This window comes from Zootoca vivipara, chromosome 1 (genome assembly GCF_965207765.1).
Source record: "Zootoca vivipara chromosome 1, rZooViv2.hap1.1, whole genome shotgun sequence".
Classification (NCBI taxonomy): Eukaryota; Metazoa; Chordata; class Lepidosauria; order Squamata; family Lacertidae; genus Zootoca; species Zootoca vivipara.
In genome coordinates, this window is record NC_142582.1 from 11,769,095 (window position 1) to 11,794,445 (window position 25,351).

At 44.6% G+C, this 25,351-nt stretch overlaps 1 protein-coding gene across 1 annotated transcript in view; it reads right to left on the bottom strand.

Moving 5' to 3' along the window:
• Positions 1-20,803, bottom strand: part of LOC118084483 (SUN domain-containing protein 2-like) — a 23,435-nt gene extending 2,632 nt beyond the window's left edge. The window contains exons 1-11 of the mRNA XM_088676738.1: positions 20,694-20,803; positions 20,099-20,241; positions 16,600-16,716; positions 14,859-14,960; positions 12,367-12,438; positions 11,644-11,707; positions 9,907-10,033; positions 8,540-8,618; positions 7,264-7,367; positions 1,018-1,185; positions 715-810 (exon numbers count right to left, since the gene is read on the bottom strand). Coding sequence (XP_088532864.1) covers positions 715-810; positions 1,018-1,185; positions 7,264-7,367; positions 8,540-8,618; positions 9,907-10,033; positions 11,644-11,707; positions 12,367-12,438; positions 14,859-14,960; positions 16,600-16,716; positions 20,099-20,241; positions 20,694-20,803 — 1,182 coding nt within the window. The remainder of the gene's footprint in view (positions 1-714; positions 811-1,017; positions 1,186-7,263; positions 7,368-8,539; positions 8,619-9,906; positions 10,034-11,643; positions 11,708-12,366; positions 12,439-14,858; positions 14,961-16,599; positions 16,717-20,098; positions 20,242-20,693) is intronic.
• Between the last annotated feature and the right edge of the window lie 4,548 nt (positions 20,804-25,351).

Consider the following 25,351-nt stretch of genomic DNA (forward strand, 5'->3'; position numbering starts at 1 on the left):
GGAAAAATCAAGGACCAGATTCAGCTAAGAGCAAGGTTTCCAATTAGCACAATTAGCCTTTGCCACCATCCACACAGCCCCCCAAATCCCCTCTTGGGGGTCGGAAAAAACCACTAGAATAGTGCGGGGGACAGAAAAGAGAGGGGATTGTTCCATCTGGAAGCAAAAACACTTGCGCTGACAGAACGATTAGAAGATTGTGATCTTTTGTCTCTGCATTAGTGATTCCATCTTTCAAATCCTTTGCGTTCCCCCCCCCCCATGTTCTGTAGCAAACCCTAACTATTGGATTCTTTTGCCCCATCTTTTTGTGCCTTCCAAACAGCCATGTCATACTTACAATATTTTATTCTCTTGTTAATTGTGCTGTTTTAAATGTGCATTTTATATTTGACTTCATTTAGCAATGGTTTGTGGGGGGGGTTGAAACTTTTAAGATTTTTCTTGTTGTTGTTGTTGTTGACTTTGTGTTAAATATGTATTCTGTAGTTGACCTTGGAAATGTTCTATTTTGAAATCTTTAAGATAAAAGTTTAGTTTTCTGTTAGTTATGTTGCTTTGACTCTATATTTGACTTTCTTCAAAAATGTTTGATTCTGGATTGTTTCATTGATGTTTTAATATGCTGTAAACCACTTAGAGATTTTTCTTAAAAATATAAAGTGATATAGAAATGAAATTAATTAATTTAATAATAATAAATAATAATAATACCTCCAGCTTGAAAGTTTGCATAGGGAAACCATCGATTCTGTAGACAAATGACCCTAAAAAGTTCCCTTCCTCCTTCTCAAAGTCATCTTTGAATCCCTAAGAAGAGACAAAGGGGAAAGGCGAAAGAGATTTGATAAGCAGCTTTAAAGAAATGAACCATAGGTTGCTATACAAACATTGATAAGTGTTCTTTTTTATTAAAAACAAAAAACAAAACACTTCCACCTTTAAAATTTCTCAATGCAAGATATATGCAGGTGAGAGGAAGGGGGATGTCCTGAAAACCATAGGAAGGTTACTCACATAGATAGAGAAGTTCTTTGGAGCACTGGTTATTTCTTCTGTGTGAGAAATTTTCTTTGAAATATGATCCAGGGTCACAGCCACCGGGCAGACGGCTTCAGACAATTTGATGACGACATAGCCTTGGGAGCCTTGCATGGCCCAGCAATTCCCAGGGGTGTTATCCCGCTGAAAAACAAAAACAGTCTCATGCCTATCAAGAAGAGAGCAGACACAAATCTGGAGAATTCAGAAAATAAGTGTCGTTTGTATGCGAATTACACTTCAGACTCAAGTCCGCAACAGTGGTGGCGCTGGTTTGTCCCTACTTTGGCAGCCAACACAAGATAGAAGTCAACATGTCTGGACACCTTTATCTGGTTGTCACTGGGAAGCAAAACTACTGGAAGAGTGTTAAGAGGCTGCTTTTGGTATGGAATACCTTCCTTGGACTTGCTCTTAGTGGGACGTTATCTGTTGCATTCCTGACCCCGTTGGCAGAACATACATAATAAGCCTGTCGTCCCACCCCTGTTATGCCCCACTCTGTCCCCTTTTCTAGCCACTTTTGAGTTGCGGCGCTGCACATATTCACGGTTGTGCGTGCTTTGGACATGCACAAAATGGTTGTTGCCTGTACTCATATCTTGACAAATTGTAAAATGCCTCTGCCACACCACTTCTCTGTTGTTGTGATGCACTTTCAATTTAAAAGTTGATAATAAAGATTTTTAAAATAAATAATAAGTTTAACAGTTTATAAAAAGCTGTCTGTAATAATAATAATAATAATAATAATAATAATAATAATCTGGCTGGGTTTCGCCAGCCACTCTGGTTGGCTTCCAGCAAAAGATTAAAATATATATAAAAATGTCAGACATTAAAAACTTCCCTGAACAGGGCTGCCTTCAGATGTTTTCTAAAAGTTGTGCAATTCTTTATCTTTTTCTAAATAATTTAAAAATGAACACATACGGAAACATTTCATTCTGTCATGGGCACAAGTCACAAAATGGCCACCACGGGATGCATGGCATAACACAAAATGGCTGCCGTGGGGTATGACTGAACGCAGAATTAAGTGCTTCCCCCTTCCTCCCAATACAGTCTTACACTTACTATGAGAAGTCAGCTATGCGCAACTGAACCCGATTGTGGAGATCAACTACTTCCCATGACTATGCCCTTCCTCCTTTCAGGATTGTGAGCTATGGGTGTGTATGTGTTATAGGGGAGGGATTAATATGGATGTGTGCAGCTCAGCATGTTCACCGTCTCACACAACAGTAACTTCCATGCGGTGCGCATGAGAATGCCGTAGTACAAATCCCAAACATGTCTGTGAGGGACAGGGGATATCGCGAAGTCCCTCCCCTCCTGAGTTCCAGCCCATCCCCGAGCGCAGGGGAAAGCAGGGAGAGTTCCGACTCAAGTGGGGAAGCAGGAAGTGGTGTCCGAGGCTCAGGCAGGGTAGCGGAGCCATCGTCCCAGGTGGGACAGGAAGGGGGAAGCAAGGGGGGCAGACCTATCCCCCCAACTCCGGAATTGCGCAGAAAACGTAGGGGGAAGAGGCTGGGTCTCCCCAAGTTGTTATGTTGGGAAAAAAACGCGCCAAACGCCAATCGGAGGTTCTGACTCAAGCGGATAAGATGTGTCTCTGTAAATAGTACTGCCTTTAGCACTGTAAATACGCAGCACCAATAAAAAGATAAAATGCAGAGCCGTGTGGAGTCGTTACTCTGAAGTAGCCCACCCAGGCCACTGTGACAATGTCTAACTACAGTTACATTATACTGAGTTCAGCAAGACTTAATGTCCTATGGATTGTACCCTTAAATTTAAATATGGGACTTTTTGGAGTTGTACAGAGTCACACACAACCCCTTCTCTCCCCCCAAAGAAAGCAGATCAGTTAGGAATGCACCCGTGGCGGTCAGAAGTATACACATAAAATCACCTTCATTGTTATATATACCACAAACATACGCACACTAAGAGTAGGAATGGAACGAGCTAAGAGACATCTGTCCCAACTAATCGAGAGAAATTTAGTACCTCTTTAATAAGCAGGAGCTTTTGCATGAAGCAATGGAACATTAATTGGGTACAATATGCGACAGGAAATGGGATGAGACATGGACTGCCTCACACGGCTTTTCAGTGACAGATTGAGAAAACATGAGCTGCTACTACCGTCTTTCCCCCTTTTTAAGACGTAGGCATAATATAAGCCATAGCAGGATTTCTAAGCAATTGCGCGATACAAGCCATACCCCGAAAATAAGACATACTGATAGACCCTTCACCCACTAGCAATAACCCCCCTCCCGCCAGCCAACTCCCCCCCCTAAAAATCTCTCCCCATTTTGCTGTCGTTCCACAGACACGTATTTCCTTTAAAAGCTTGTAAAAATGCACCGAACAGCCGTAGCTGCTGGCTGCCAAAGCCTCGTGATTTCCCTTTCCCGTTTCTGAGAGCATTTTTTTAAATAAAAGGATCCAAAAATATTTTTTTAGCCAAGCTGTGTAAGCTCTACTTGGTGAAGGGGAGAAAAGTGGGGTGGGGAGGAGATGAAGGCACGAGGAAGAAAAGAGGGGCAATTGAAGAATGCAAAGGCTGTTTTCCCTTTTAGGGAGAGACCTCCGTGCGCGCGTCTGTCTCTCTCCCCCCCCCCTGCGTCTGTCTCTCTCTCTCTCTCTCTCTCTCTCTCTCTCTCACACACACACACACACACACACACACAGCCCACCTCTCGCTTCCCCCCACCTTTCCCTAAATTCCCTTCCATTCAATGCACGTTGATTTCCTCTTAACGGGAATCTCCCATGTCTGATTGTTGTTTCCTTGCTTTTACCGAAGGCATAAGGCAGCCTTTTAAAAAGCCTGCTGCAGTTTTCTTTCTACCTTATGCTGCTTGGTTGTCTGTGGAGCTGTCCCTTTAAGGATTTGTAAGTAGTTTGGATCGCAGTCCTTGCCTTGGGGACTTTTATTTATTTATTAAGGACTTTTTCCTTCGCTGTTTGCGAGCTGCTAAACGGAGCTGCTAAACGCTGCTCTACACAAAAGTTAAACTGCCGGTCCTAACAACACGTGCTTCCTCACCTCGCTGGCTCAATTGCTTCTCAATTGCTACCATTTACCAAGTCAGCAATCTTAATTGCTGCTTAGCTGGCTTCTTTGTTCTCAGCAGGTAGCTTCTTTGCTATCAGTGACTACAAAGTGCTACATTGTTGGAACATCAGACTGTTGGAACTTAAGTCTTGGGCAGCTGGCTGGTAGAGATCCTTGCTTGCTTTACGTATAGGCTACTGCTAGGACTGTATCACACAGATAGATTCCATTATACTGGTTTAGATTTAAGAAGCTCCAGTGTAGCAGATTGCTATTAAGTGAGTCCCCACCTTGGAGGAGAGAGAGAGCAGCCCTTCGCGAACATCCCAGGGCCGGGGAGAGAGGGCTGCACACCTCCCTTCCCTCAGACTCGTAATAAAAATACCAGTAAGACATGCCACCAAAAATAAGCCACCCTGTGGTTTTTTGAGGGAAAAAAAGTAATAAGACGGTGTCTTAAAAAGGGGGAGACACGGTAGTCCACTCTTCAGTTAAAGCTTCAGAATTAACCCTATGAATCTGGCAGCAGGAACTCTATAGCTCATGCTAACAACTTGGGCCCAGGGTACCTGCAGAAGCACCTCTACGTTTGAGCATTTTGCTCAGTCGAGGTGGAGGCCCTCTTGGTTGTGCCACAGCCTTGGTTAGTGGTGAAGAAGGGGGAGGCCTTTTCTGTAGTGGCCCCTTCGTATGGCACCACCTTCCCTCTGAGAAGCACCAACACTAGCTAGTGTTCTTAAAAACACAGCTGTATACTCAGCGCTCTCGCTCTCTCTCTCTCTGTGTGTGTGTGTGTGTGTGTTAAGGAGTTAGCCAAAGGTGCCCTTTGAGTGCTATGTTTTATTTATTGCATTATGCATGGTCTTTATCATTTTAATGTGTCTGATACCTATATTGTATACTTATTTATGTACACCTCTTTGAGATGGATGGTAATAGGCAGCATATGTTTTTAAGAAATAAAGTGACAGTTTTGCTTGCAAGTTCAATAATAGGCCAGTGAGTGAGGTCAACTAAGGTGTGCTTGTCCTAGACCCTCCAAATGCCCCTATTTTCCAAGGATGTCCCTGATTTAGAGAAGCCATCCCTGTTTCTGATTTCATCCCGGAATGTCCCTTTTTTCCTTAGGATGTCCCTATTTTCATTGCAGAAATGTTGGAGGATATGGAGTTATCCAGACCCAGAGCCGTCTGAAGGCAATCATGTATAAGGAAGGTTAAAAATTAAAATGTTTAATGTTTTATTATTTATATACAGTGGTACCTCGACTTATGAATTTAATCCGTTCCAAACGGACCTTCGTAAGTCAAAAAATTCGTAAGTCGAAGCCAATGGGGGGAGGAATTTTAAAAATTTGTAAGTCGAAAAAATCCTATCTAAACTGCATCCAAAATGGCGGACGGAACTCTGTTCATAACTCGAAACATTCGTAGGTCGAGTCATTTGTAAGTCGAGGTACTACTGTGTATATGTTGGAAGCTGCCCAGAGTGCTGGGGCAACCCAATAAGATGTGTGGGGTATAAATAGTAAAATTATCATGATAGAGTAGGATGTCCCTATTTCATACCTGCCAAGTTGCTGTCAGAGAAATAAGGGACCGGGCTGGAAATAGCAGACCGGACGTAGCACTGCCACCATTTTGGAACTGGGCAGAGCATGCTCATAAATGACAGCTGGAACAGCTGGAAAAATGGGGATTTCCCAGGGAAAACGGGAGACTTGGCAGCTATGCCCTATTTTCATCAGAGTAATGTTGGAGGGTATGTTGTCTTGCACCTGCAGCTGGTTAAATGTGAGTTAGAAAACTTGTGAGAGTGACAGGTAGGTAGCCGTGTTGGTCTGAGTCGAAGCAAAATAAAAAAATTCCTTCAGTAGCACCTTAAAGACCAACTAAGTTTATATTTTGGTATGAGCTTTCGTGTGCATGCACACTTCTTCAGATACACTAGAAACAGAAGTGTCAGACCCTATATATATACAGAGGGTGGTGGGGGTGGGTGGGAATGGGAGATGAGTGGGAATGGGAGATGAGAGTGAGTTACAGAGTGATGCAGCACAATCTAAAGTATAAGCACCCTTGTGTTTGTAGCAAGTTTGCTTTGGCCTCTGCCCCTTGCCGAGAACCTAATCTGTGTTGGAACGCTGCAAGGAGGACATGTTGCTGGAAACGCCTTTTATTACTTCTTGCTGTAAGCTGGCTGTTGGGACAGACTGAGATAGGATTAGTTTATGCTACATCTGTATGTAACTGCTAAGCTGAGGAACGGCATTGACTACCTGTCAGTAAAGGAACGGACCCGAACCATACTGGGTTTTCCATTTGCACCATCTGCTGACGTGTTGAATTGACCCTCTGCCCATGCCCCAACAAGCAATGCACAGTGCGTTGCAAAGTGGAAACTGGACAACACACTTTCAGTCACAAAGAAGAGCCTGGGAGCCTCGGGTTGCCCAAGTCTGCTGGAAATGTGTTAAGCGACTGTTTCTGTTGTGGAGTTGGGTAGGGCTATCTGGTTTTCAACATCGCAATAGATCACCAGCTAAACATCATGTTATATCGATATATCACTATGTCTGAAATAAGGATGGAGCTATGTAGAGATGAAGAGTAGGGTTGGGTGATAACTGGTTTTCAACATTGTGCTATATCACCAGCTAAACATCATGACATACCAATATATCACAGTGTCTGAAATAAGGATGGAGCTATGTAGAGGCGTTGGCTGGATTCACAGTTTTTCTCACATTGTGTTTTTGGCATAGAACACACGCATCATGATTCACAATATATTGCCAGGTCAAAAATTATGAAAACGATATTATGATATGGACTTCAAACAGGTTCTGGATGATATATCAGTGGGACATTCCATTTCCCCCGCATTATGTTGGCTGTTGAAAATCCTGCCGCTATTTTTTATCATTTTGTTTCATGTGTTGTGCTTTTATTGTATATTTCTTTTGTCTTAATGTGTAGTGTTTCTTGCTTTTGGGGGGGGGGGCTCTTGGCTAAATAGGGGTGTACAAATAATCTATGCCATGGCACTGAACTGGAGGGTAGGTGGATTTCTCTGCTGGATGCTTGAGAGGTAGTGGTGGGGAGTCAAAAAAATTGAGAAGGACTCCAAACATTGCTTTCCAAGATTCCTACCTCAAGAATCACTTCTGGTGCTCGTGAGTAATCCCAGCACAGCCCCAACATGCAAACCTGCGCTCCTGTTTCATAGCTTGTGCTGAATTTTACGATCGATGCACCTACAGATAATAGGGCATTAAACAGGGAGGGTTAACACACACACACACACACACACACACACACACACACACAAAATTAGTAAGAGAATCACAGAGAATCCAATCAGAATTAAATTATCACAGTTGGCAAGTACTAATCGCAAATCTATTGGGGTTTCACAGTTCAAGTCAAACAGCCTCCAATATGGATTTGTTTCATTACTTCCACCCCGACTCCTAGAATGAACTACCTAAGTCATTTGGCAATGGCATGTCCCGTTCTTCATTTTTTTAATACATTGCTACAGGGTTCATCCCTCTCATTTTCCTTTGTTGAGTCTATCACACAACACGATGTGTGATCGTCAAGCAAATCCTATAGGGCTTTTTTTTTAAAAAAAAAAAAAAAAAGGTGCCGGTACTCACCATAAAATTGTTACAGTAAGTGCCACACTTTAAATATTGGGGTGCCGGTACTGCGTACCCTTGAGTGCCCCCAGAAGAAAGCACTGCCTGCTTCTCTTTCTCTCTCTCTCTCTCTCTCTCTCTCTCTCTCTCTCTCTCTCTCTCTGATAACTCAATCATCTTTCTCTCTTCCCATTCCTTTTCCTCCCCACCAAATTGGTTCCTGGGAGAGAGGGACAGATTGGTCTGGTCCAGAGGGATTCTTCTCCTGCTGCACCCGCCTTCCATCACATCATCCATTTGGGCTTTTTGTCTCCTTCACCCACCCACCCTTCCTTCCCCTTCCCACATGTAATTTGGGGAAGAGCTACCTGAAATGCCTTAAAGACCTACATAGTAGAATAGTGTAATTGTACCAAATCAGAGCCTCCAAGTGTCCCTATTTTCCAGGGACAGTCCCAGATTTATGGAAGCCACCCCAGTTTCTGATCTGATCCTGGAATGTCCCGCTTTTCCTTGGGATGTCCCTGATTCCCTTGGAGAAATGTTGGGGGGGTATTCCATATTAATATGAAGTTAGAAGCCTGCAGCCAATATTCTAGTGGATAAATATTTGCACACACCAGAAATCAACAGATTCAAGAGAGGAGTTACTCCCCTCATGCTATATCACTGCTGCTTGCACCCCAACACCACATCTCTTCCCCGCTCCATCTGCCTCACTGTTCCCTTGAAGCTCTGCTGCCTCCTCGTGTTTGTCTCCCACTCTATTTTTATCCTCTTCTTACCTGCAGATTTCAGGGCAAAGTCTTCTTTTTCAATCTGGTTGCTTTCGACTGCGGTGCCCCCCAATTCCTTGAAGAGATTCTGTCACACACAAAAATACAATTGAGGTGTGGGAGAGAGACCACCCTCAGCTATGCAAACACATGTCCCGTTTCTGCAGTTTATAGAAATAATTTCTCTTCTCCCATCCTGAGTCTTTTCCCCTGGGTTGATGTGCCCAAGTGGGGAATATACAATGTCTGGAAGTGGGGGTTATGGCGAGGGAGAAGCTTCAACAAAGCAGTCAGGGATCAGTGGAGGAAAATGAGGGAAACTACCAAGTAGAGGAGGAATGTTATGACTTTGGTGAACACACGAGTGCATCCATATCAGAAGTATTGAGTTATTTTCTTCATACTGATCATTTAACTTTCATCCCACCATGAATGGGGCCAAGAACTTAACAACCAGCAGAGCTGATGTAGAATAGATGGATGGCAACCCAGCCAGATTAGTTGGGGTATTATTTTTATTTTATTATTATTCACTGTCACCCTTAACCTCTACCAGCATTGGTAGCCTTGTTTATGGCTGACTGTGGAGAGAAGGCATTTTGCAAAAATCTTCATGAGAGTAGCACAAGGTTCTCTTTGTGTGATTTCTTAGGAATCACTGTGAAAAGGCTGTGGAAGATTCATTTATTTATTAAACTCATATCCCTCCTTTCCACAAGGACGCAGGCAGCTAACACTGACACTATAAACACAAAAGACCATCATATCAATTATATCACAAAGTGTTCATTTTTATTATCCCTGATTGTATGTGGTTCTCAGTAGGCTATGTTCACCAACATGATCTGTGTGGGAAATATTGGGAGTTTGAAGATTCTCTAGTAAATAGTGTTTGTTATAAACACCATCAAAATATTATTGCCTCTGTAGATTGAATGTCGTTTTTCATTACTAAAATTGTCACAAGAAATTTTAATCTACATATTGCACCAGCCTTGGCTTAAAGGTAAAGGGACCCCTGACCATTAGGTCCAGTCGTGACCGACTCTGGGGTTGCGCGCTTATCTCGCATTAATTGGCCGACGGAGCCGGTGTACAGCTTCCAGGTCATGTGGCCAGCATGACAAAGCCACTTCTGGCGAACCAGAGCAGCACACGGAAACGCTGTTTACCTTCCCGCTGTAGCGGTTCCTATTTATCTACTTGCATTTTGACGTGCTTTCAAACTGCTAGGTTGGCACACGGGCGAATTTCTTTGATTTGTCAGTTCACTTTCAAAGGGATGCATTACCTTATTGACTGCTAGCCAGTGATAATTGATAATTAGTTATTACAAGTCAGAAGCTTAAATAAATTGTAGCTCAGGTGACCCTCACCTTCTGGGACTCCCAGTGTCCATGGACACTTCCGAGGGCGTCTACAAGGCTCTGGAGCCCAACGACGTTCTGACGGAAAGTACTGATCTGTTTCTGAAGATTCTGCTGAAGGGCCTCATTCTGGCGACTAAGCAGAAATGTGCAAAAACAATCAAAATATCCACAATATTGCTTAAGCCTAAGCAAAATAGCTCACCATGGGGTCAAAGGATGGATTGTGTGGCTGTAGGGTCCTGCGGGGTGGGGGGTGGGGTATCTGCTCTTTTTAAAAAAGAACAAATCAGAATATCATCAAATTTTAGAAGCAGAGAGGGATAGATATTAGACTTGTTTTTCCAGCAGTCATACATCGTAGGGCATTTGTATCTGAACGTAATACTTGAACGTATTAAAATGGTCATTTGTCTTGTGCCAGTAATCGGAGAGCCCTATTAATTCCTTGTTTTACCATTGATTTCCTCATGCTTCCTGACACCTTTCATTGCAAGTGAGGGATGAGGGCCTTTTCTGCAAAACAACAACGACTACAAACCAGTTTTCTTCTTCATTCACACTGACAGGAAGGTCAGTGCTAAAATATTCTTTCTGTGTGCAGCCTGCCAAAGGTAGCAGACACATCAATCTCTCCTCCTACTATATTTTAACAAACTTGCTGTTGGGTTGCCAGCCAGGACCCGAGTCGCATCTTTATCAGAGTATAATCGTGCTTCTTTCTTATGGGGTGTGCGTGTAGAAACCACCAGTCTTTTACAAGAACCACCTTCCGCCTTGCTGTGCAATTATCAGCTTGCATTTTAGGAGGTACAGATATCGCCATGCAAAACCAACCCATGGATTATGGCAGAGTTGGGGAAACTGGCCCTCCAGCAGAGGCATAGCAAGCCCAGGTGGTACCCAGTGCGGAATTGTTTTGTCACACACACACACACACATCACTTTGCCGGGGTGCTGGCAAAGCTGTGCCCTCTTGGGAGCCACAGCTCCTGTCTGTCCCCCTCCCTCCCTCCCTCCCTCCCCGGCTCACTGTAAAGCGGCAAAGCGGGAGCCGCTTACAGTGAGCCAGGATGGGAGGGAGGCTGGGAGGAGCGGCCCCGGCTCGCCATAAGCAGCTCCCACTTTGCCGCTTTACAGCAAACCAGGGAGGGAGGGGGAGCTGTGGCTCCCATCCGCCCCTCCCTGGCTCGCTGTAAAGCAGCAAAGCAGGAGCCGCTTACGGCGAGCCGGGGAGGGAGGGAAGCTGGGAGGATCCTCTACATGCGGCTGTGGCGGTGCGATGGCTGTTCGTGCCACCATGGCGGGGCGCCGCCTTGCCACCCCTGGAGACGTGCCACTGGGAGTGCACCTCGCCCACTGCACCACCCCACCCCACCCGTTGCGATGCCACTGCCCTCCAGAGAGCATTGGGCTTCAAATTTCCATCAGGCCCAGACTGTATGGCCAATAGTAAGGAACGATGCAACATCTGGAGGCCCACAGGTCCCCTGTACTGGCCTTATCCAAGTGAACATCTGGCCCTCCAGATGTGGCTGGCCTACATCTCCCATCATCCCTCATCGTGGGCCATTCTGGCTGCAGCTGATGCTGGTTGGAGACCAACATCACCTGAAGAGCCACATGCCCTAATCCTTGGAGCATGGGTTTCCATCTTTGCCTCTGCTAAGCTCATTCAAGAGAATCAACCTGCATTTGTGTGTTTTTGCCTCATGTGCCGTACATCCATTGAGGGAGTTATTTTACCTCAGTTGTACCTTCATCACCTGCTTGAAGGTATCAGAGGGGTTGCACAAGCCGTACAGAAATCCTAGAAGTAAACATGAACCACATTAATGGCTTTCTGAACCAATCAGAAAACTCATACACTTTTTTCAGGATTAATCAGCAGAACATTGTATTATGTCTCTTCTCTTGTGTAGCACAGTTGAAAATATGTTTATCCACCGGATTCAGTAAAGCATGCTTATTGTAGTGGAACAAAAATTGGCAAGATCCATATCATTTGGAAATGTGGGCTCATCTCATGGCTATCCCCACTGGGCAGCTGAAAAATTAATCCAAATCTGCCTGTTGGTTGGTGCTAGGCCTCAGGGGCAAGATGGCAATAGTAGACTTGTTCACGTTTTGCTGAACACAGGTACAAACTGTACAAGTGTTTGTGTGGAAAAGGGTATCCTTGTTGATTTGTAAAACTATGATTTGCGTACACAGACTGCATACCCATTGAATGTTAACATGTAAACACCCCAGATATTTTTGCATGGCCACCATACACCAATTCACTCTTGTGTGTGCATGTACGCAGACATACAGCACACATAAGTGTGACTTAGTAGAAGGCAAGGTCTCAATGGGTCCCTCTTTTTAGTAGTCTATATTAGATACACATTACAAAAAAATGCACATCACAAATATATTCTGCAGATTATATAACGAAAAAATTGGCCAGCTCTTCGAGGAACATACCAGAAAAGATGCCTAGCAAGAATATTAGGATCAAAAAAGCCAACATCTTCATGATAGGCCTTGGCTGGTCTCCTGAGAAGATATAAATTAAAGTGGAAAACATGAAAATATATTATTTCTGAGCAATTGTAAATGGAGCATGTATAAGCCTGAAAAAGGACAACATTAGCAAGCAAGTCTACGTATGCTCTCTTCCTGTTAACAACATTGCTGCAGATTTTGGCTTTATTTTTTAGTTAGGCTTTATTTACTTAAGAAAGCAAAGTTCCCATCCCTTATAGATAGAAAAGAGATGGGTGGAACAGTTTTGCTTGTTTTTATAATTGTGACTAGGGGTCTAAGAGGGCATCACTTTTTGTTGAGTCCGGTAGTTGTCACATGCAGCACTGTTTCTGCTCTGCTGCAATTTGTCTTCTGCTAAGAAGTACATTATTTGTCTTGCTGCCCACTGTGATGAAATTGCATAACTCATGTGATCCGTGTAGCTATTAGAGAATGTAATAAATTATGTCTCATTTGTGGGCTGAAAGCAACTACGGCAAATATGGATCGTATTCTCTGGATTTATTTCCATTCCAGATGTGGGACTAATGAGCGAGCATTGACAATTTCTGCTCCCATTTTCATTCCCATTCCTTTGCACAAGCAGAAGTCCTTGTGTGAACAGGACAACTTTTGTTATTATTATTTATTGAATTTGTATATATGGATACAACCCATAATACATAGTTATAGAAACAGATAAACCAATTGCAGTTAGTGATATTGGCCAAGTCAAATACTGAATTATATAATTTAGGTGCCCCCCCCCCACGTGCTAGATTTGATGGTTTGATGATTTTCATTATTTCTGCATTCCAAAATCTTACTAATTTCAATCACATTCCAGTCAAAATAAGAATCCCTTATACAACAACTGCAATATTAACAACTTCCATTTGTATAGACACATTCTATAGCCTTGTTCTTCCTGTGTGTGGCAGTTATTCTGTCCATGATGTTTCTTCCTGTCCTTGTAAAATGTTGTGTCTATCTTTTCCTGATTGTTGCTGTTCTCCATCATCAGAAACCTCTCCATCCCTCCGCCCCATGCTTCTTTGTTTTGCAACTTTAACAACAGCTGCAAAAATCACCATCCCAATTGTCAGGGATTGTTCTAGCAGTGAGCATTCCCCGACAATCGCAGAAGAGAGGCACCCTGGCTCAGGCAGCATCCTAGAGCCCTTACTGCAACCTCAGGGGGAGGGGTCAGGGGAAGTGTCCAGCGGGGAGATGCCTCGCCCTTTTAAGTTCATGCCTGACTTAAGACATTCCAAGGTGCGCAGGAGCAAAGGGAGGAGGTCAGGAATGCTGGGGGAGGAGCAGACGCCAGGCATTGGGAGAATCTTCGTCAGACTGATCAAACATGTATTCTTGATACTGAATCACACTGTAAATATCAGGCAAAATGAAAGCCTTAAAGACAGAATGGCTGTGGTACTAGTTTCTCAGAAGTAGTCAAACAAGGACCGCGACACCAATAAATAACCTGTTTTCACCATTTTCCCTCTGAGCCTGGGAAGAAGAGTGTGCTCTGTCGAACTGATGACTCAGTAATGAACCTTATCAGTTCCTTGGCAAGTTCACAGACTTCTTTCATCCTTCCGTCCGACTGAAGATAAATGAGCATTCATGCTTCCAGTTAAAGCCCTGTTGGAGCCTGTTCACACAATCAATTTACTGTTGATAGTTCTCATATAGTTAAGGTCTGTATAGTTAAAGCTGTGGTTTTCCCAGTAGTGATGTATGGAAGTGAGAGCTGGACCATAAAGAAGGCTGATCGCTGAAGAATTGATGCTTTTGAATTATGGTGCTGGAGGAGACTCTTGAGAGTCCCATGGACTGCAAGAAGATCAAACCTATCCATTCTGAAGGAAATCAGCCCTGAGTGCTCACTGGAAGGACAGATCGTGAAGCTGAGGCTCCAATACTTTGGCCACCTCATAAGAAGAGAAGACTCCCTGGAAAAGACCCTGATGTTGGGAAAGATTGAGGGCACTAGGAGAAGGGGACGACAGAGGACGAGATGGTTGGACAGTGTTCTCGAAGCTACGAACATGAGTTTGACCAAACTGCGGGAGGCAGTGCAAGACAGGAGTGCCTGGCGTGCTATGGTCCATGGCGTCACACGAAGAGTCGGACACGACTAAACGACTAAACAACAACAAGTTATCATATACATCCACCAATGCATGCAACATTCGTCTTTGGGGAAGGTTGTGGTTCAAAATAGAGAACTTGAATGCACCATTAAAATTAAATTAAAATTAAGGGCAGAACATTGAGAAGATGCATGCTCTCCCTGTTTCTCTAAACCAGGGGTAGGGAACTTGTGGCCCCCAACTCCTATCTACCCCAACCAGCAAATGGTCCATAATCAGGGATGGTGGCAAAGGAGTTCTCACCCAACAGCGTCCAGCTGGACCAGCTCTAAAGCTACTCAGCTAACCTACCTGCATGTTGGAAAGCAACAGCAACTGGGTTGTTTCTCAGTTGTGTCCTGGCTCCGAGGAGAGAGGTACTGCTGTAGCTCTTCAGCTGCTGCAGTTCTATAACTATCAAAAGCAAAACGTCACCTCGGTAAGCATCTCTATTAAGGGCCAAGGGCCTGTAGCTCAGTGTCAGAGAACATGCTCCGCACACAAGAGGACTGCGGCTCATTCTCTGGCACCTTCCATTTAAAAGCATCGGGGATCAGGTGATGAGAGAGGCTCTTCTTCATCTGAGACCCTGGAGAGATGCTGTCAATCAGAGTAGACATTGCTGGGCCTGAGGGGCGAAGTAGCTTCCTATGGCTGGCTTGCAATTTCTTACTTTCCCATTTTCTATATTTTCTCCATTTATTTTATTAGCAATATTTATAGACCACCCTACAACCAAGTTCTCAGGATGGAGGGGAGGGAGGGAGAGAGAAACAGGGTAGAAATTGTTATAAGAATTTAAAGGTCTCAAATATAGAGTACCGTAAATATTTGGGCAAAATAAGTAAAGGTAAATGTGAAAGCAACGTATATGCTGCTCTTTACAATCATTGAACTAGAAAAAACACTTTAAAACGTTCAGCTAACTGAAATAAAACACAGTTTCCCAAATTACACTTGCAGTGCATATATACTTACATCTCACACATCAGTTTTAAAAAAATGTACAAATGCAGTCATTTTAATGTTTGCACACTGCCAGCTATATATAAAGGTAAGGTTTTCTGAAGAAAAAATTAAAAATACCTTAGATCAGGCACCCCCAAACTTCGGCCCTCCAGATGTTTTGGACTACAATTCCCATCTTCCCCAACCACTGGTCCTGTTAGCTAGGGATCATGGGAGTTGTAGGCCAAAACATCTGGAGGGCCGCAGTTTGGGGATGCCTGCCTTAGATTCTTGGAAGATAAATAAAGGGATGGAGTTATTACTTTACAATAGCGCTATTTTGAAAAGAAAGGGAGGAGAGAAAAGAATTGTCAGCCCATAGCATGAATCTCTGGAATAACTGAAATGACAACAGAGTAGGCCCCAGGAAAGGGCATTCTCTAGCTGGGATATCACCACTTAAAAGCCCATATCCAGGAACAACTGGAGCTTAAAATGGTAAAGGTAAAGGACCCCTGACAGTTAGGTCCAGTCACAGACGACTCTGGGGTTGCGGCGCACACCTCACTTTACAGGCCAAGGGTGCCGGCTTTTGTCCACAGACAGTTTTTCCGGGTCATGTGACTAAGCCACTTCTAGCGCAACAGAACACTGAAACCAGAGAAGTGCACGGAAACGTTGTTTACCTTCTCGCTGGAGCAGTACCTGTTTATCCACTTGCACTTTTGGGGTGTGCTTTCAAACTGCTAGGTTGGCAGGAGCTGGGACCAAGCAATGGGAGCTCACTCCGTTGCGGGGATTTGAACCGCTGACCTTCCGATCGGCAAGCCCAAGAGGCTCAGTGGTTTAGACCATGGCGCCACTCGTGTCCCTAAATGGAGCTTAGAGGGAGCCATATTGCTGCTGCTAGCTAGCTAGCTCAGTGTTTCTCAACCAGTGTGCCTCCAGATGTTTTGGGACTACAACTCCCATCATTCCTGACCACTGGTCTTGCTAGCTAGGGATGATGGGAGTTGTAGACCCAAAACATCTGGAGGCACACTGGTTGAGAAACACTGAGCTAGCTTACTTTTCAAGAAAAAATGCACCCAAGACCTGAACATACCTAGAACAAGAGGCTTCTGATCGGGGCACATCACGATGTTAGCGCTGGGTTCCATCGGTGGAGGAGTTTCAAAACATTGTCGTGCAATTAAAGGATTTTGATCAGGCAACTCTTTACCTATTAGAGACAGATGGCATTGTTAGCACAGAGGTCCAGAGGAATCAAGGAAGAGCTTGATGTTTTGGATTTGTATAACATGCACAATCAAGCTGGTAAGAAATGAGTTGTCCTCCCCAGACCCAGCTTAAAGGTTTGCTATGGGGGCAGCAGCAGAATGACTGCGTTCTTTGTGGACTCACATGTCCAAGGCAGACAGACCACTGAAACTGCAGTGGGAAGGTTTTCCCCCCAAGATCAAAATGATGAACTTTTTATAGAAGAATGGAGGCCTTTGTGGACTATTTGGAAAAACACTGTGGTCAAATGAAATCACAGGCAGGATTCTAGATAGGAGCAGTGGAAGGAAAACAATAAAGTACAGTCGTACCTCGGAAGTCGAATGCCTTGCGACTCAATCATTTTGGCTCCTGAACACCGCAAGCCCAGAAGTGAGTGTTCCAGTTTGGGAATGTTCTTTGGAACCCAAACATCCAACGCCGGTTCCGATTGGCTGCAGGAGCTTCCTGCAGCCAATTGGAAGCCGCGCCTTGGTTTCCGAACATTTTGGAAGTCGAACGGACTTCTGGAACCAATTCTGTTTGACTTCCAAGGTACGACTGAAATCGTATTGAATGGATTTTTGCAATAGATAAAAAAATTGATATAGATAATGCAAGAGAAAAGGGTTTGAACAAAAACACCATGGAGGTGTGGGTGGGAAATCAAAACATGAAACCATGTAATTATTTAAGATAATTTGGAAAAATAAAGAAATTCTAAAATATATGTTTTAAAAATAATAATATCATCATCATCATCATCATCATCATCACAACTACCACATAGAGGCTCATCCATGGAGTGCCAAACCATCATTTAGAGTGGGATAGTCAACCTGCAACATTAGGGTTCAAAAGGAGTCTTCAAACTAATTTGGCCTAATTTCATGCAGGTGGCAAAACGCAGCAGGGAAAGGGGTGGCAAAAAGAGAGGAGAAAGAGGGCGCTCTACCCACATGGACACCAGACCCACCTACCAATATGCAGCCAAAACAGAAAGGTCTTCTACCCAAGGTTTAGAGTTACATGTGAACTCGACCATTTCATTTTCAGAAAACGCACCTTGATCTGCATCAGAACTATGGTGCACAGGGAAGGGACGTTGAACCCTTTCCTCCCTTCCCCTTATTATTTTCCAAGCCCCACACCCACCAGCAATCACTTTTCCCAGCTGTAATTTGACCATGAAAGCAAATGCAGTGGTACCTTGGTTCTCAAATGCCTTGGTTCCCAAATGCCGAAAAACCTGGAAGTAAGTGTTCCGGTTTTCGAAAGCCGAATGTCCGATGCGACTGTCAGCTATTGTTTCCAGGGCACCTGCACCAATCAGAAGCTGCGCCTTGGTTTTCAGACAGACTTCCAGAACAGATTAAGTTTGGCGCTTTCGTTTTTTGCTATTTATTCTGCGTTTTTTGTTTTTGAGGCTTTGGGGGTTAATTTGTTTTTGTGACTTTGTGGAACCCAGTTCAGCTACTTGATTGATTGATTGATTGATTGATTGATTGATTGTATGACTACGGAAATGGATAATGACCATCATCAATGCAGGTAAGAAATATTATTTTTATTTTTATCATCTACAATACTGTCTTATTTATTTTACAGTACAGTACATTGATTATTGCTTTCATTTTATGGATCAATGGCTTCATTGGATAGTAAAATTCATGTTAAATTGCTGTTTTAGGGGTTGGAATGGAGTAATCGGTTTTGCGTTACTTTCTATGGGGAAGCATGCCTTGGTTTTGGAACGCTTTGATTTAGGAACGGCCTTCCGGAACGGATTAAGTTTGAGAACTAAGGTGCCACTGTAATGTTTGCAGTAAAAAATAAAAAATAAGTTAATCGCCTTTGGCAAAAAGAGAATAAAGCGATAGAGAGTGGTATGGCTCAGCATTTGAGCTAACTCTCTCAAGATACCATATTGCACATTCTGCTTCCCACAATGTTTACTTTAGGCCTTATCTCCTTAACCCCATAAAGTAAGTGTTGTGGGAAGTTGAACTCGGTTCCAAATGCCAATTTGAGAATTATGTCCTAAGCACACCCACTGTCATATCTCAGCGCTCAGTGGAAATGTTGCATAATGGTACATTTTTGTATCCTTCATAGCCCCTCTGAAAACCCGGACAGGAATCAAACTCAGGTCTGGAATGCAAAACTGCATTGTGGGCTCATGCACGGAATCTCAATATGCAAGGGAGATGCCATTTTACAATATAATTCTTACCACTTTGATGTAAGAATTAGAGACCCAGGGCGTAGGGTTTTTTTGTTTGTTTTTTAATGTTCCAATATTAATTGTATTGAACCTTTGGCTAGAACGTATTTGGCTTGATTTCTCAGGCCTGCATTTTATTGACTCCTCCGCTGCATTCCCTCTCCTATCTGACCCTGAAAGTGGCGCAAATGGCGCAGGATGTTTTGCTATGTCTGCTGTGAGCTAGCGCCGCCATCTCCTTGAGAGCATCCAAGGACAGATAGGGACAGGAATGTCAACAACCCTCTGGAAGGCCTGGTTGCTAAGGAAACAGTGATAAAGGAGGACATCTGAGACCCAAATGGCCTGAGCAGTTAGGGGCACCCCAAGGTAATTGTGGGGTTGAAGTTGCCAGTATAGAGCCATGTGTGTTTTACTTCTCATGACCTGTAGCCTTTCTGGATGTATGTAGAAGAGTGCTTGACAGTGTGTGCTGTGTTTGACCCACTATATAAGCTTTGTTCTGGACAGACCTTTTCTTAACTGGTGGTTCAGCTAGATTGAACAATCAGTTGGTAGAGCATGAGACTCTTAATCCCAGGGTCATGGGTTTGAGCCCCATGTTGGGTTAAAGATTCCTGCATTGCAGTGCTCCTTTCCAACTCAACAAGTCTGTGATTCTGTGACATTCAGAATATGGCAAAAAAAAAAACACCATTAAATTGGGTTCTGTCCTATTGCAATAGTTAATCAACTGGATCCCTAACGGGATCTGCTGAAGCTTGCTGCAATTCACTCGGTCCCGTGTTTTATTTAAGCCCACCTATAATTTAAAGTGACATGCCCGTGTCTCGCTTGGCCACTGAGTGAGCAGAATTAAATGTTGCGACGTCCAAATAAGGCCATTTGTGCTACACACAAACAAACAAAACTGTAGCTCGGTTGGTTCAAGCGTGGTGCTGATAACGGTGAGGTTGCAGGTTCGACCCCCTATGGGACAGCCGCACATTCTTGCATTGCAGGGGGTTGGACTAGATGACCCTCGGGGTCCCTTCCAACTCTAAGATACACACTGAACATGCGCAAGCGTAGACAAGTTAAACCAAAGGCCTCACTTCACTTGGCTGATGAGCACACTCACTACAGCAAGGCTGCGTCAGGTCTTCCGATCCACTGCTTTTCGCCTCCCAACTCTTCTGGGAGCAAGTCTCCTTCCAGGATTTGGAATCCCATTTTGCTTCTGAGGCAAGAGAGTTGCGCTTCCTGCGGATTCTTTTGAAAACCCTGAGAAAAGAAAGCTCAAAGGTTTTTTGTGGCAAGAGAGGGGACCTTACAAGGAGGGGAACCCATAGCTCAGCAGTACATGACTGCATTGCCAAAGGAACCAGGTTCAAATCCTGGTGTTTCCAGGTAGGGTTGCCAAGGACCACTGCCTGAATCCATGAAGAGTAACTGCGAGTCCGCTAGGGATGAGCAAACCTCTCCATCTTGGCATTTCTCACTATTTCCGTATCATCCCAAAAAACCAAAACCACCCAATTGCAACCTCCCTCCAAAACGTTTCCTTCATGTAGTACTAGTTCTGGTGGATTGCTTACACACAGAATCCTGAAGCAATGAGAGCAGTGGGAAGAACACAAACCGTTTCCACGTACACTGAAATACAAGCACGCCCACAGCACAATGATGTTCTTACATAAAACAGGTCACAATATGTTACCCAAGCTCCCTTGTACCTCCTCACTCCCGTTTCTCGGTACGAAATGGGTTTCAGCCTTTGGAGAATGGCCAATCTTTCGCTGCGCCGTTCCAGTATAATCCTTTCGCTGTGGCATTCCATGGCCATCCTGCTCAACATGATCAATAATTATTATTATTATTATTTATTTATACCCCTCCCATCTGGCTGGGTTTCCCCGGCCCCTCTGGGCAGCTATTAAAAACACGATAAAATACCAAACATTAAAAACTTCCCTAAAGAGGGCTGCCTTCAGATGTCTTCTAAAAGTCAGATAGTTGCTTATTTCCTTGACATCTGATGGGAGGGCGTTCCACAGGGCAGGCGCCTGGGTTCCCTGTAACCTCACTTCTCTCAGTGAGGGAACCGCCAGAAGGCCCTCAGCGCCAATAGGATGCCTGGTGCAAGCTAATGACTGCAACTCTCCCCTCCCCGCCCACATGACCTGAGTTGCTGTGCATAAGAGAAACCTGGTGGACAGGCAGCAGCAACCAAGTGTCTGTTGCACATGCCAGGTCAAATCCTTCATCCACGACCAAGTCGTGGGTGGCAGCAGTCTTGTGAATCATTTACCTGGCATTGCACAGCAGCACCTTAAGGTCATGTGGGTCTCCTTGCTGATTCCAGTATCCTTCCAGTCAAGACCAGACCCGGAAGCAAGGAGAGCCTTCAAACAATGACTAAACCTGCCTCCTCGGTAATGACATGGCCTGGTCTTAGCATAACCTCCTCCTCCTACCCGTGATCACTGAGATCGGGTGTCCCAGTGCATCCCCCCCCCCCCTGTGGAACCTGCCCCAGCCATTCTTGCAGCCCTGACCCTCTCCCCTTAAGAACAGAACACAAACCATACAACAAACCAATAAAACACTAGAAACCAGGGGGGAGGGGAACCCCATAATAATAATCATACTAAAATTAAACTAATCCCCGGGCCCAACCAAAGGTCCATCCCACCCCCCAACAAAATAATAATAAAATAAAACAAACCAAAAATTCAAAACACCATTTAAAATACCTAAAAATATGGCAGCTCCACCTCCCAACAGCCACAGCAGGAGTCTCTGGGTAGGGAAGAAGGCAAGTCCCCACCAAGGGGCTGCAGGGCCAGGGAGATGGAATTCAGGACAGGCAGGCTTTATAATGCTGCCCCAGCAGCTGTTCCCACTTTGGCTGCCTGCCCAGGGACCTGGTCCCTGCAGTACTCTCTACAGTCCTCTTCATTTCTGTAGCAGCAGCAGCAGCCCTCCAAGTGGGGGAAAACAGCAGTCCCCCCCCAGCAGGAGTTTCTGGGTGGGGAAGTTGGCAGTCCCCACTGAGGGGCTGCCAGGAAGCAGACACACTTGGTGCTAGGAAGGTTTTGTACTCATAGTCAGTTCTAGGCCTGGGCAATGTATTGACCCATGGCCTGAAACCAGTTTAAAATTAAAATCGCAAGGGCAATTTCAGATTTTCCGATCAGGCAATTCGCCTATGAAGCATCCATTTAATCCTGGAAGCCTGTGCCGCAGGTATTAATGTGCGACCGTTATACACACCACAGCCCCTGCCACAGTGGGTTTTCAGCATCAGCCACATACCACATACGAAGTGTTATTTCGCGCATCCGGAATTGCGATCCAATTGAATCGCAACACAGGCAGCGACAAACCACCGCGAAGGATATTCACCTTTTGCGCTCCTGCTATGCCACAACACAGAATAGTGCCGTGTGCAGAAATCAACATCCCGATATATCTCACCTTTAACTTGGTTGGAAAAGCCAGTTTCTCGTCCTTACTGCTATGGAGATGGGCTTGGAACAATGAGGGAAACGTATGGCGAAATCTCAGAACTGAGCAGAGCAACGAAATGTTCTTCACCGACTCCCTGCAGACCAGAACCAAGCAACCAAAATCAATTAAATTGTGAACCAAAATCAATTCAATTGACTGAAGGAATTCATGCAACTTTTTATACAAAAAAAAAAGTTTCAGGAGAGGCAGCTGCCCCTCTTTCGTAGTGCTAAAGTGCAAGGGTATCTCTGGGTGGCGAAACTGGAGAAGCAGAACGACTAATAAAGCAGAGGTCTGTGTGGACAGTATAAACCCATCACTAGCTTACTATTATTGCAGAATACAACTGCAAAAAAACAAAAAAACAACCAACCAACACAGGTCCAGGGTGACCTGTCTATAACCCATTACAGTTTCATTGCACCATCACAAGGAACGTTACAAATAATTCTATAAGAAGTATTACTGACCTTACAATGCCTAATCCTTCATCTCCTGACCTCAGTAACATCAACTTGAATGAAGGCGATCCGAATGTGGTACTTCTATGTCCTGAAAGGGAAGTGATTCCAATGTATCTGATTGGATACAAACTGCATGTATTTCATCCTTGAGAGGCAGCATATATAAGAGGCCTCCTATGAAACAGTTTGAAGGTAAAACAAAATGACCTCATAAACAACTTCACTTAGGTAATACTGCACCAGGTGTGAGGTCAGGCAGGAGCCCCAGGAGTTGCACTGTGTCATTGGCACTTAGGGAGAAAATCCTTCATCATATATATCTGGAAATCAATATTGGAAAAATCCTTCATCATATATATCTGGAAATCAATATTGGATCTTGGCTCTCCTATCGCTGGTACCCTGGATACATCATGGCAACTTTTCCATTTAGTGTTCATTAAACTTCCATTTAGTATTCATTAAACTTGGGACCCAGGTGGCACTGTGGGTTAATCCACAGAGTCTAGGGCTTGCTGATCAGAAGGTCGGCGGATCGAATCCCTGCAACGGGGTGAGCTCCCGTTGCTCGGCCCCAGCTCCTGCCAACCTAGCAGTTCGAAAGCACATCAAAGTGCAAGTAGATAAATAGGGACCGCTCCGGCGGGAAGGTAAACGGCATTTCCGTGTGCTGCTCTGGTTTGCCAGAAGCAGCTTTGTCATGCTGGCCACATGACCCGGAAGCTGTCTGCGGACAAACACCAGCTCCCTCGGCCTATAGAGCAAGATGAGCGCCGCAACCCCAGAGTCGGACACGACTGGACCTGATGGCCAGGGGCCCCTTTACCTTTACCTTTTTAAACTTCTGATGCCTTTTATTTACTCTCTTCTTCTGCGTCTTCCCAATGTTCAGGGCAGTTAGCAACAGGTTTGGTAGAGTGAAATATAATAAGAACAGGCATATCCCAATGGAAAATGTTAAAAATAACCCACCCACCCCCAACCATTAGGTGTTAACAATCAGCCCGGACAAGAAAGAGTAGACTGTGTATCGTCAACTATGATGGAGTACTAAGGAAAACACTGAGAGGCAACCAACTAAGGACGCATTACGTTGTGTTTTTGTTGTTTGAAGGTGTTGCACAGACGGTACATTCATGATGGCCCTATTGATTGATTGAAAGCACCCTCTGCAATATGGAGGACACAAGCCATTGGAATTGATGGAATCTGGAAAGAGATTCATTAAATAGGTTGTCCTCTACTCCTGTAAAGCTTGCTCCTATTGAAATAACCAACTATGATTAACATGGTTTACGTGCAAGTGAGATGTTTGGTGGCCTTGGAGTTCCCATTTCAAGTATTGCATGTATGAATGTGGCCCATAAACCACAGAGATCACACTGGGGAGAATTCCAATGGCAGTGGAGGTGTGTTTTTCAGAAACACAAAATGCTAAGAAATAATTTGTCGCCTATCAATAGTAGCCAACTGACGCCTACAAATTGGGGGGGGGGGTGGCTCTCTGAGAAAAATAGGGATTGGAAGAGGGAAGTCAGGCAACTTACACAACTATCTAAATTAACTGGAAGGTTTAGGTGAAGGGATGGAAGACAGCAAAAACCGAGATTTGAGGAAGGATGTGTGCAGAGTGAAAAACAGGGAAACCAAGGGTCATGTGGATACTTCCAGGATCAGGTACAGTCTGCCTCAAAATACTAGTAGCTGAGGAACAGCAGTAGGAGACGACTGTTGCCCTCAGGTCAGTTTGTGGATTTCACATAGGCACCTGGTTCTCCAGTCAAGGAATCTGGCACTAGACTTGATAGACCTTTAGTCTGATCCAACAGGGCTCTGATTTACAAAGGCTAGGATAAACCTAGGCTAGGATAAACCTAGGCTAGGATAAACCTGAGGCTGAAGCTGAGGCTCCAATACTTTGGCCACCTCATGAGAAGAGAAGACTCCCTGGAAAAGACCCGGATGTTGGGAAAGATGGAGGGCACAAGGAGAAGGGGACTACAGAGGACAAGATGGTTGGATAGTGTTCTCGAAGCTACGAACATGAGTTTGACCAAACTGCGGGAGGCAGTGCAAGACAGGAGTGCCTGGCGTGCTATGGTCCATGGGGTCATGAAGAGTCGGACACGACTAAACGACTAAACAATAAACAACATGATAAACCCATATTAGGCTGCTTCACAGACCACGATGTGAACATGCAGAGGTCACTTAAAAAGAGACTCGCATGAGACACAGCACAGCTGCCTTACCAAGCAGCCTCTCCTCTTCCTCCTCGCTTGCTCTCCAGCAGCTGCTACTATGACCTGCCCAAGGGAAGAGGCAGGCAGTGGCAGCCATGGAGAGGCAACAGGATGCCCCTTCACAGCTGCCACTGCAGTCGCTCAGGACAGCTCTTCCTCCTCCCCGAGCTCATC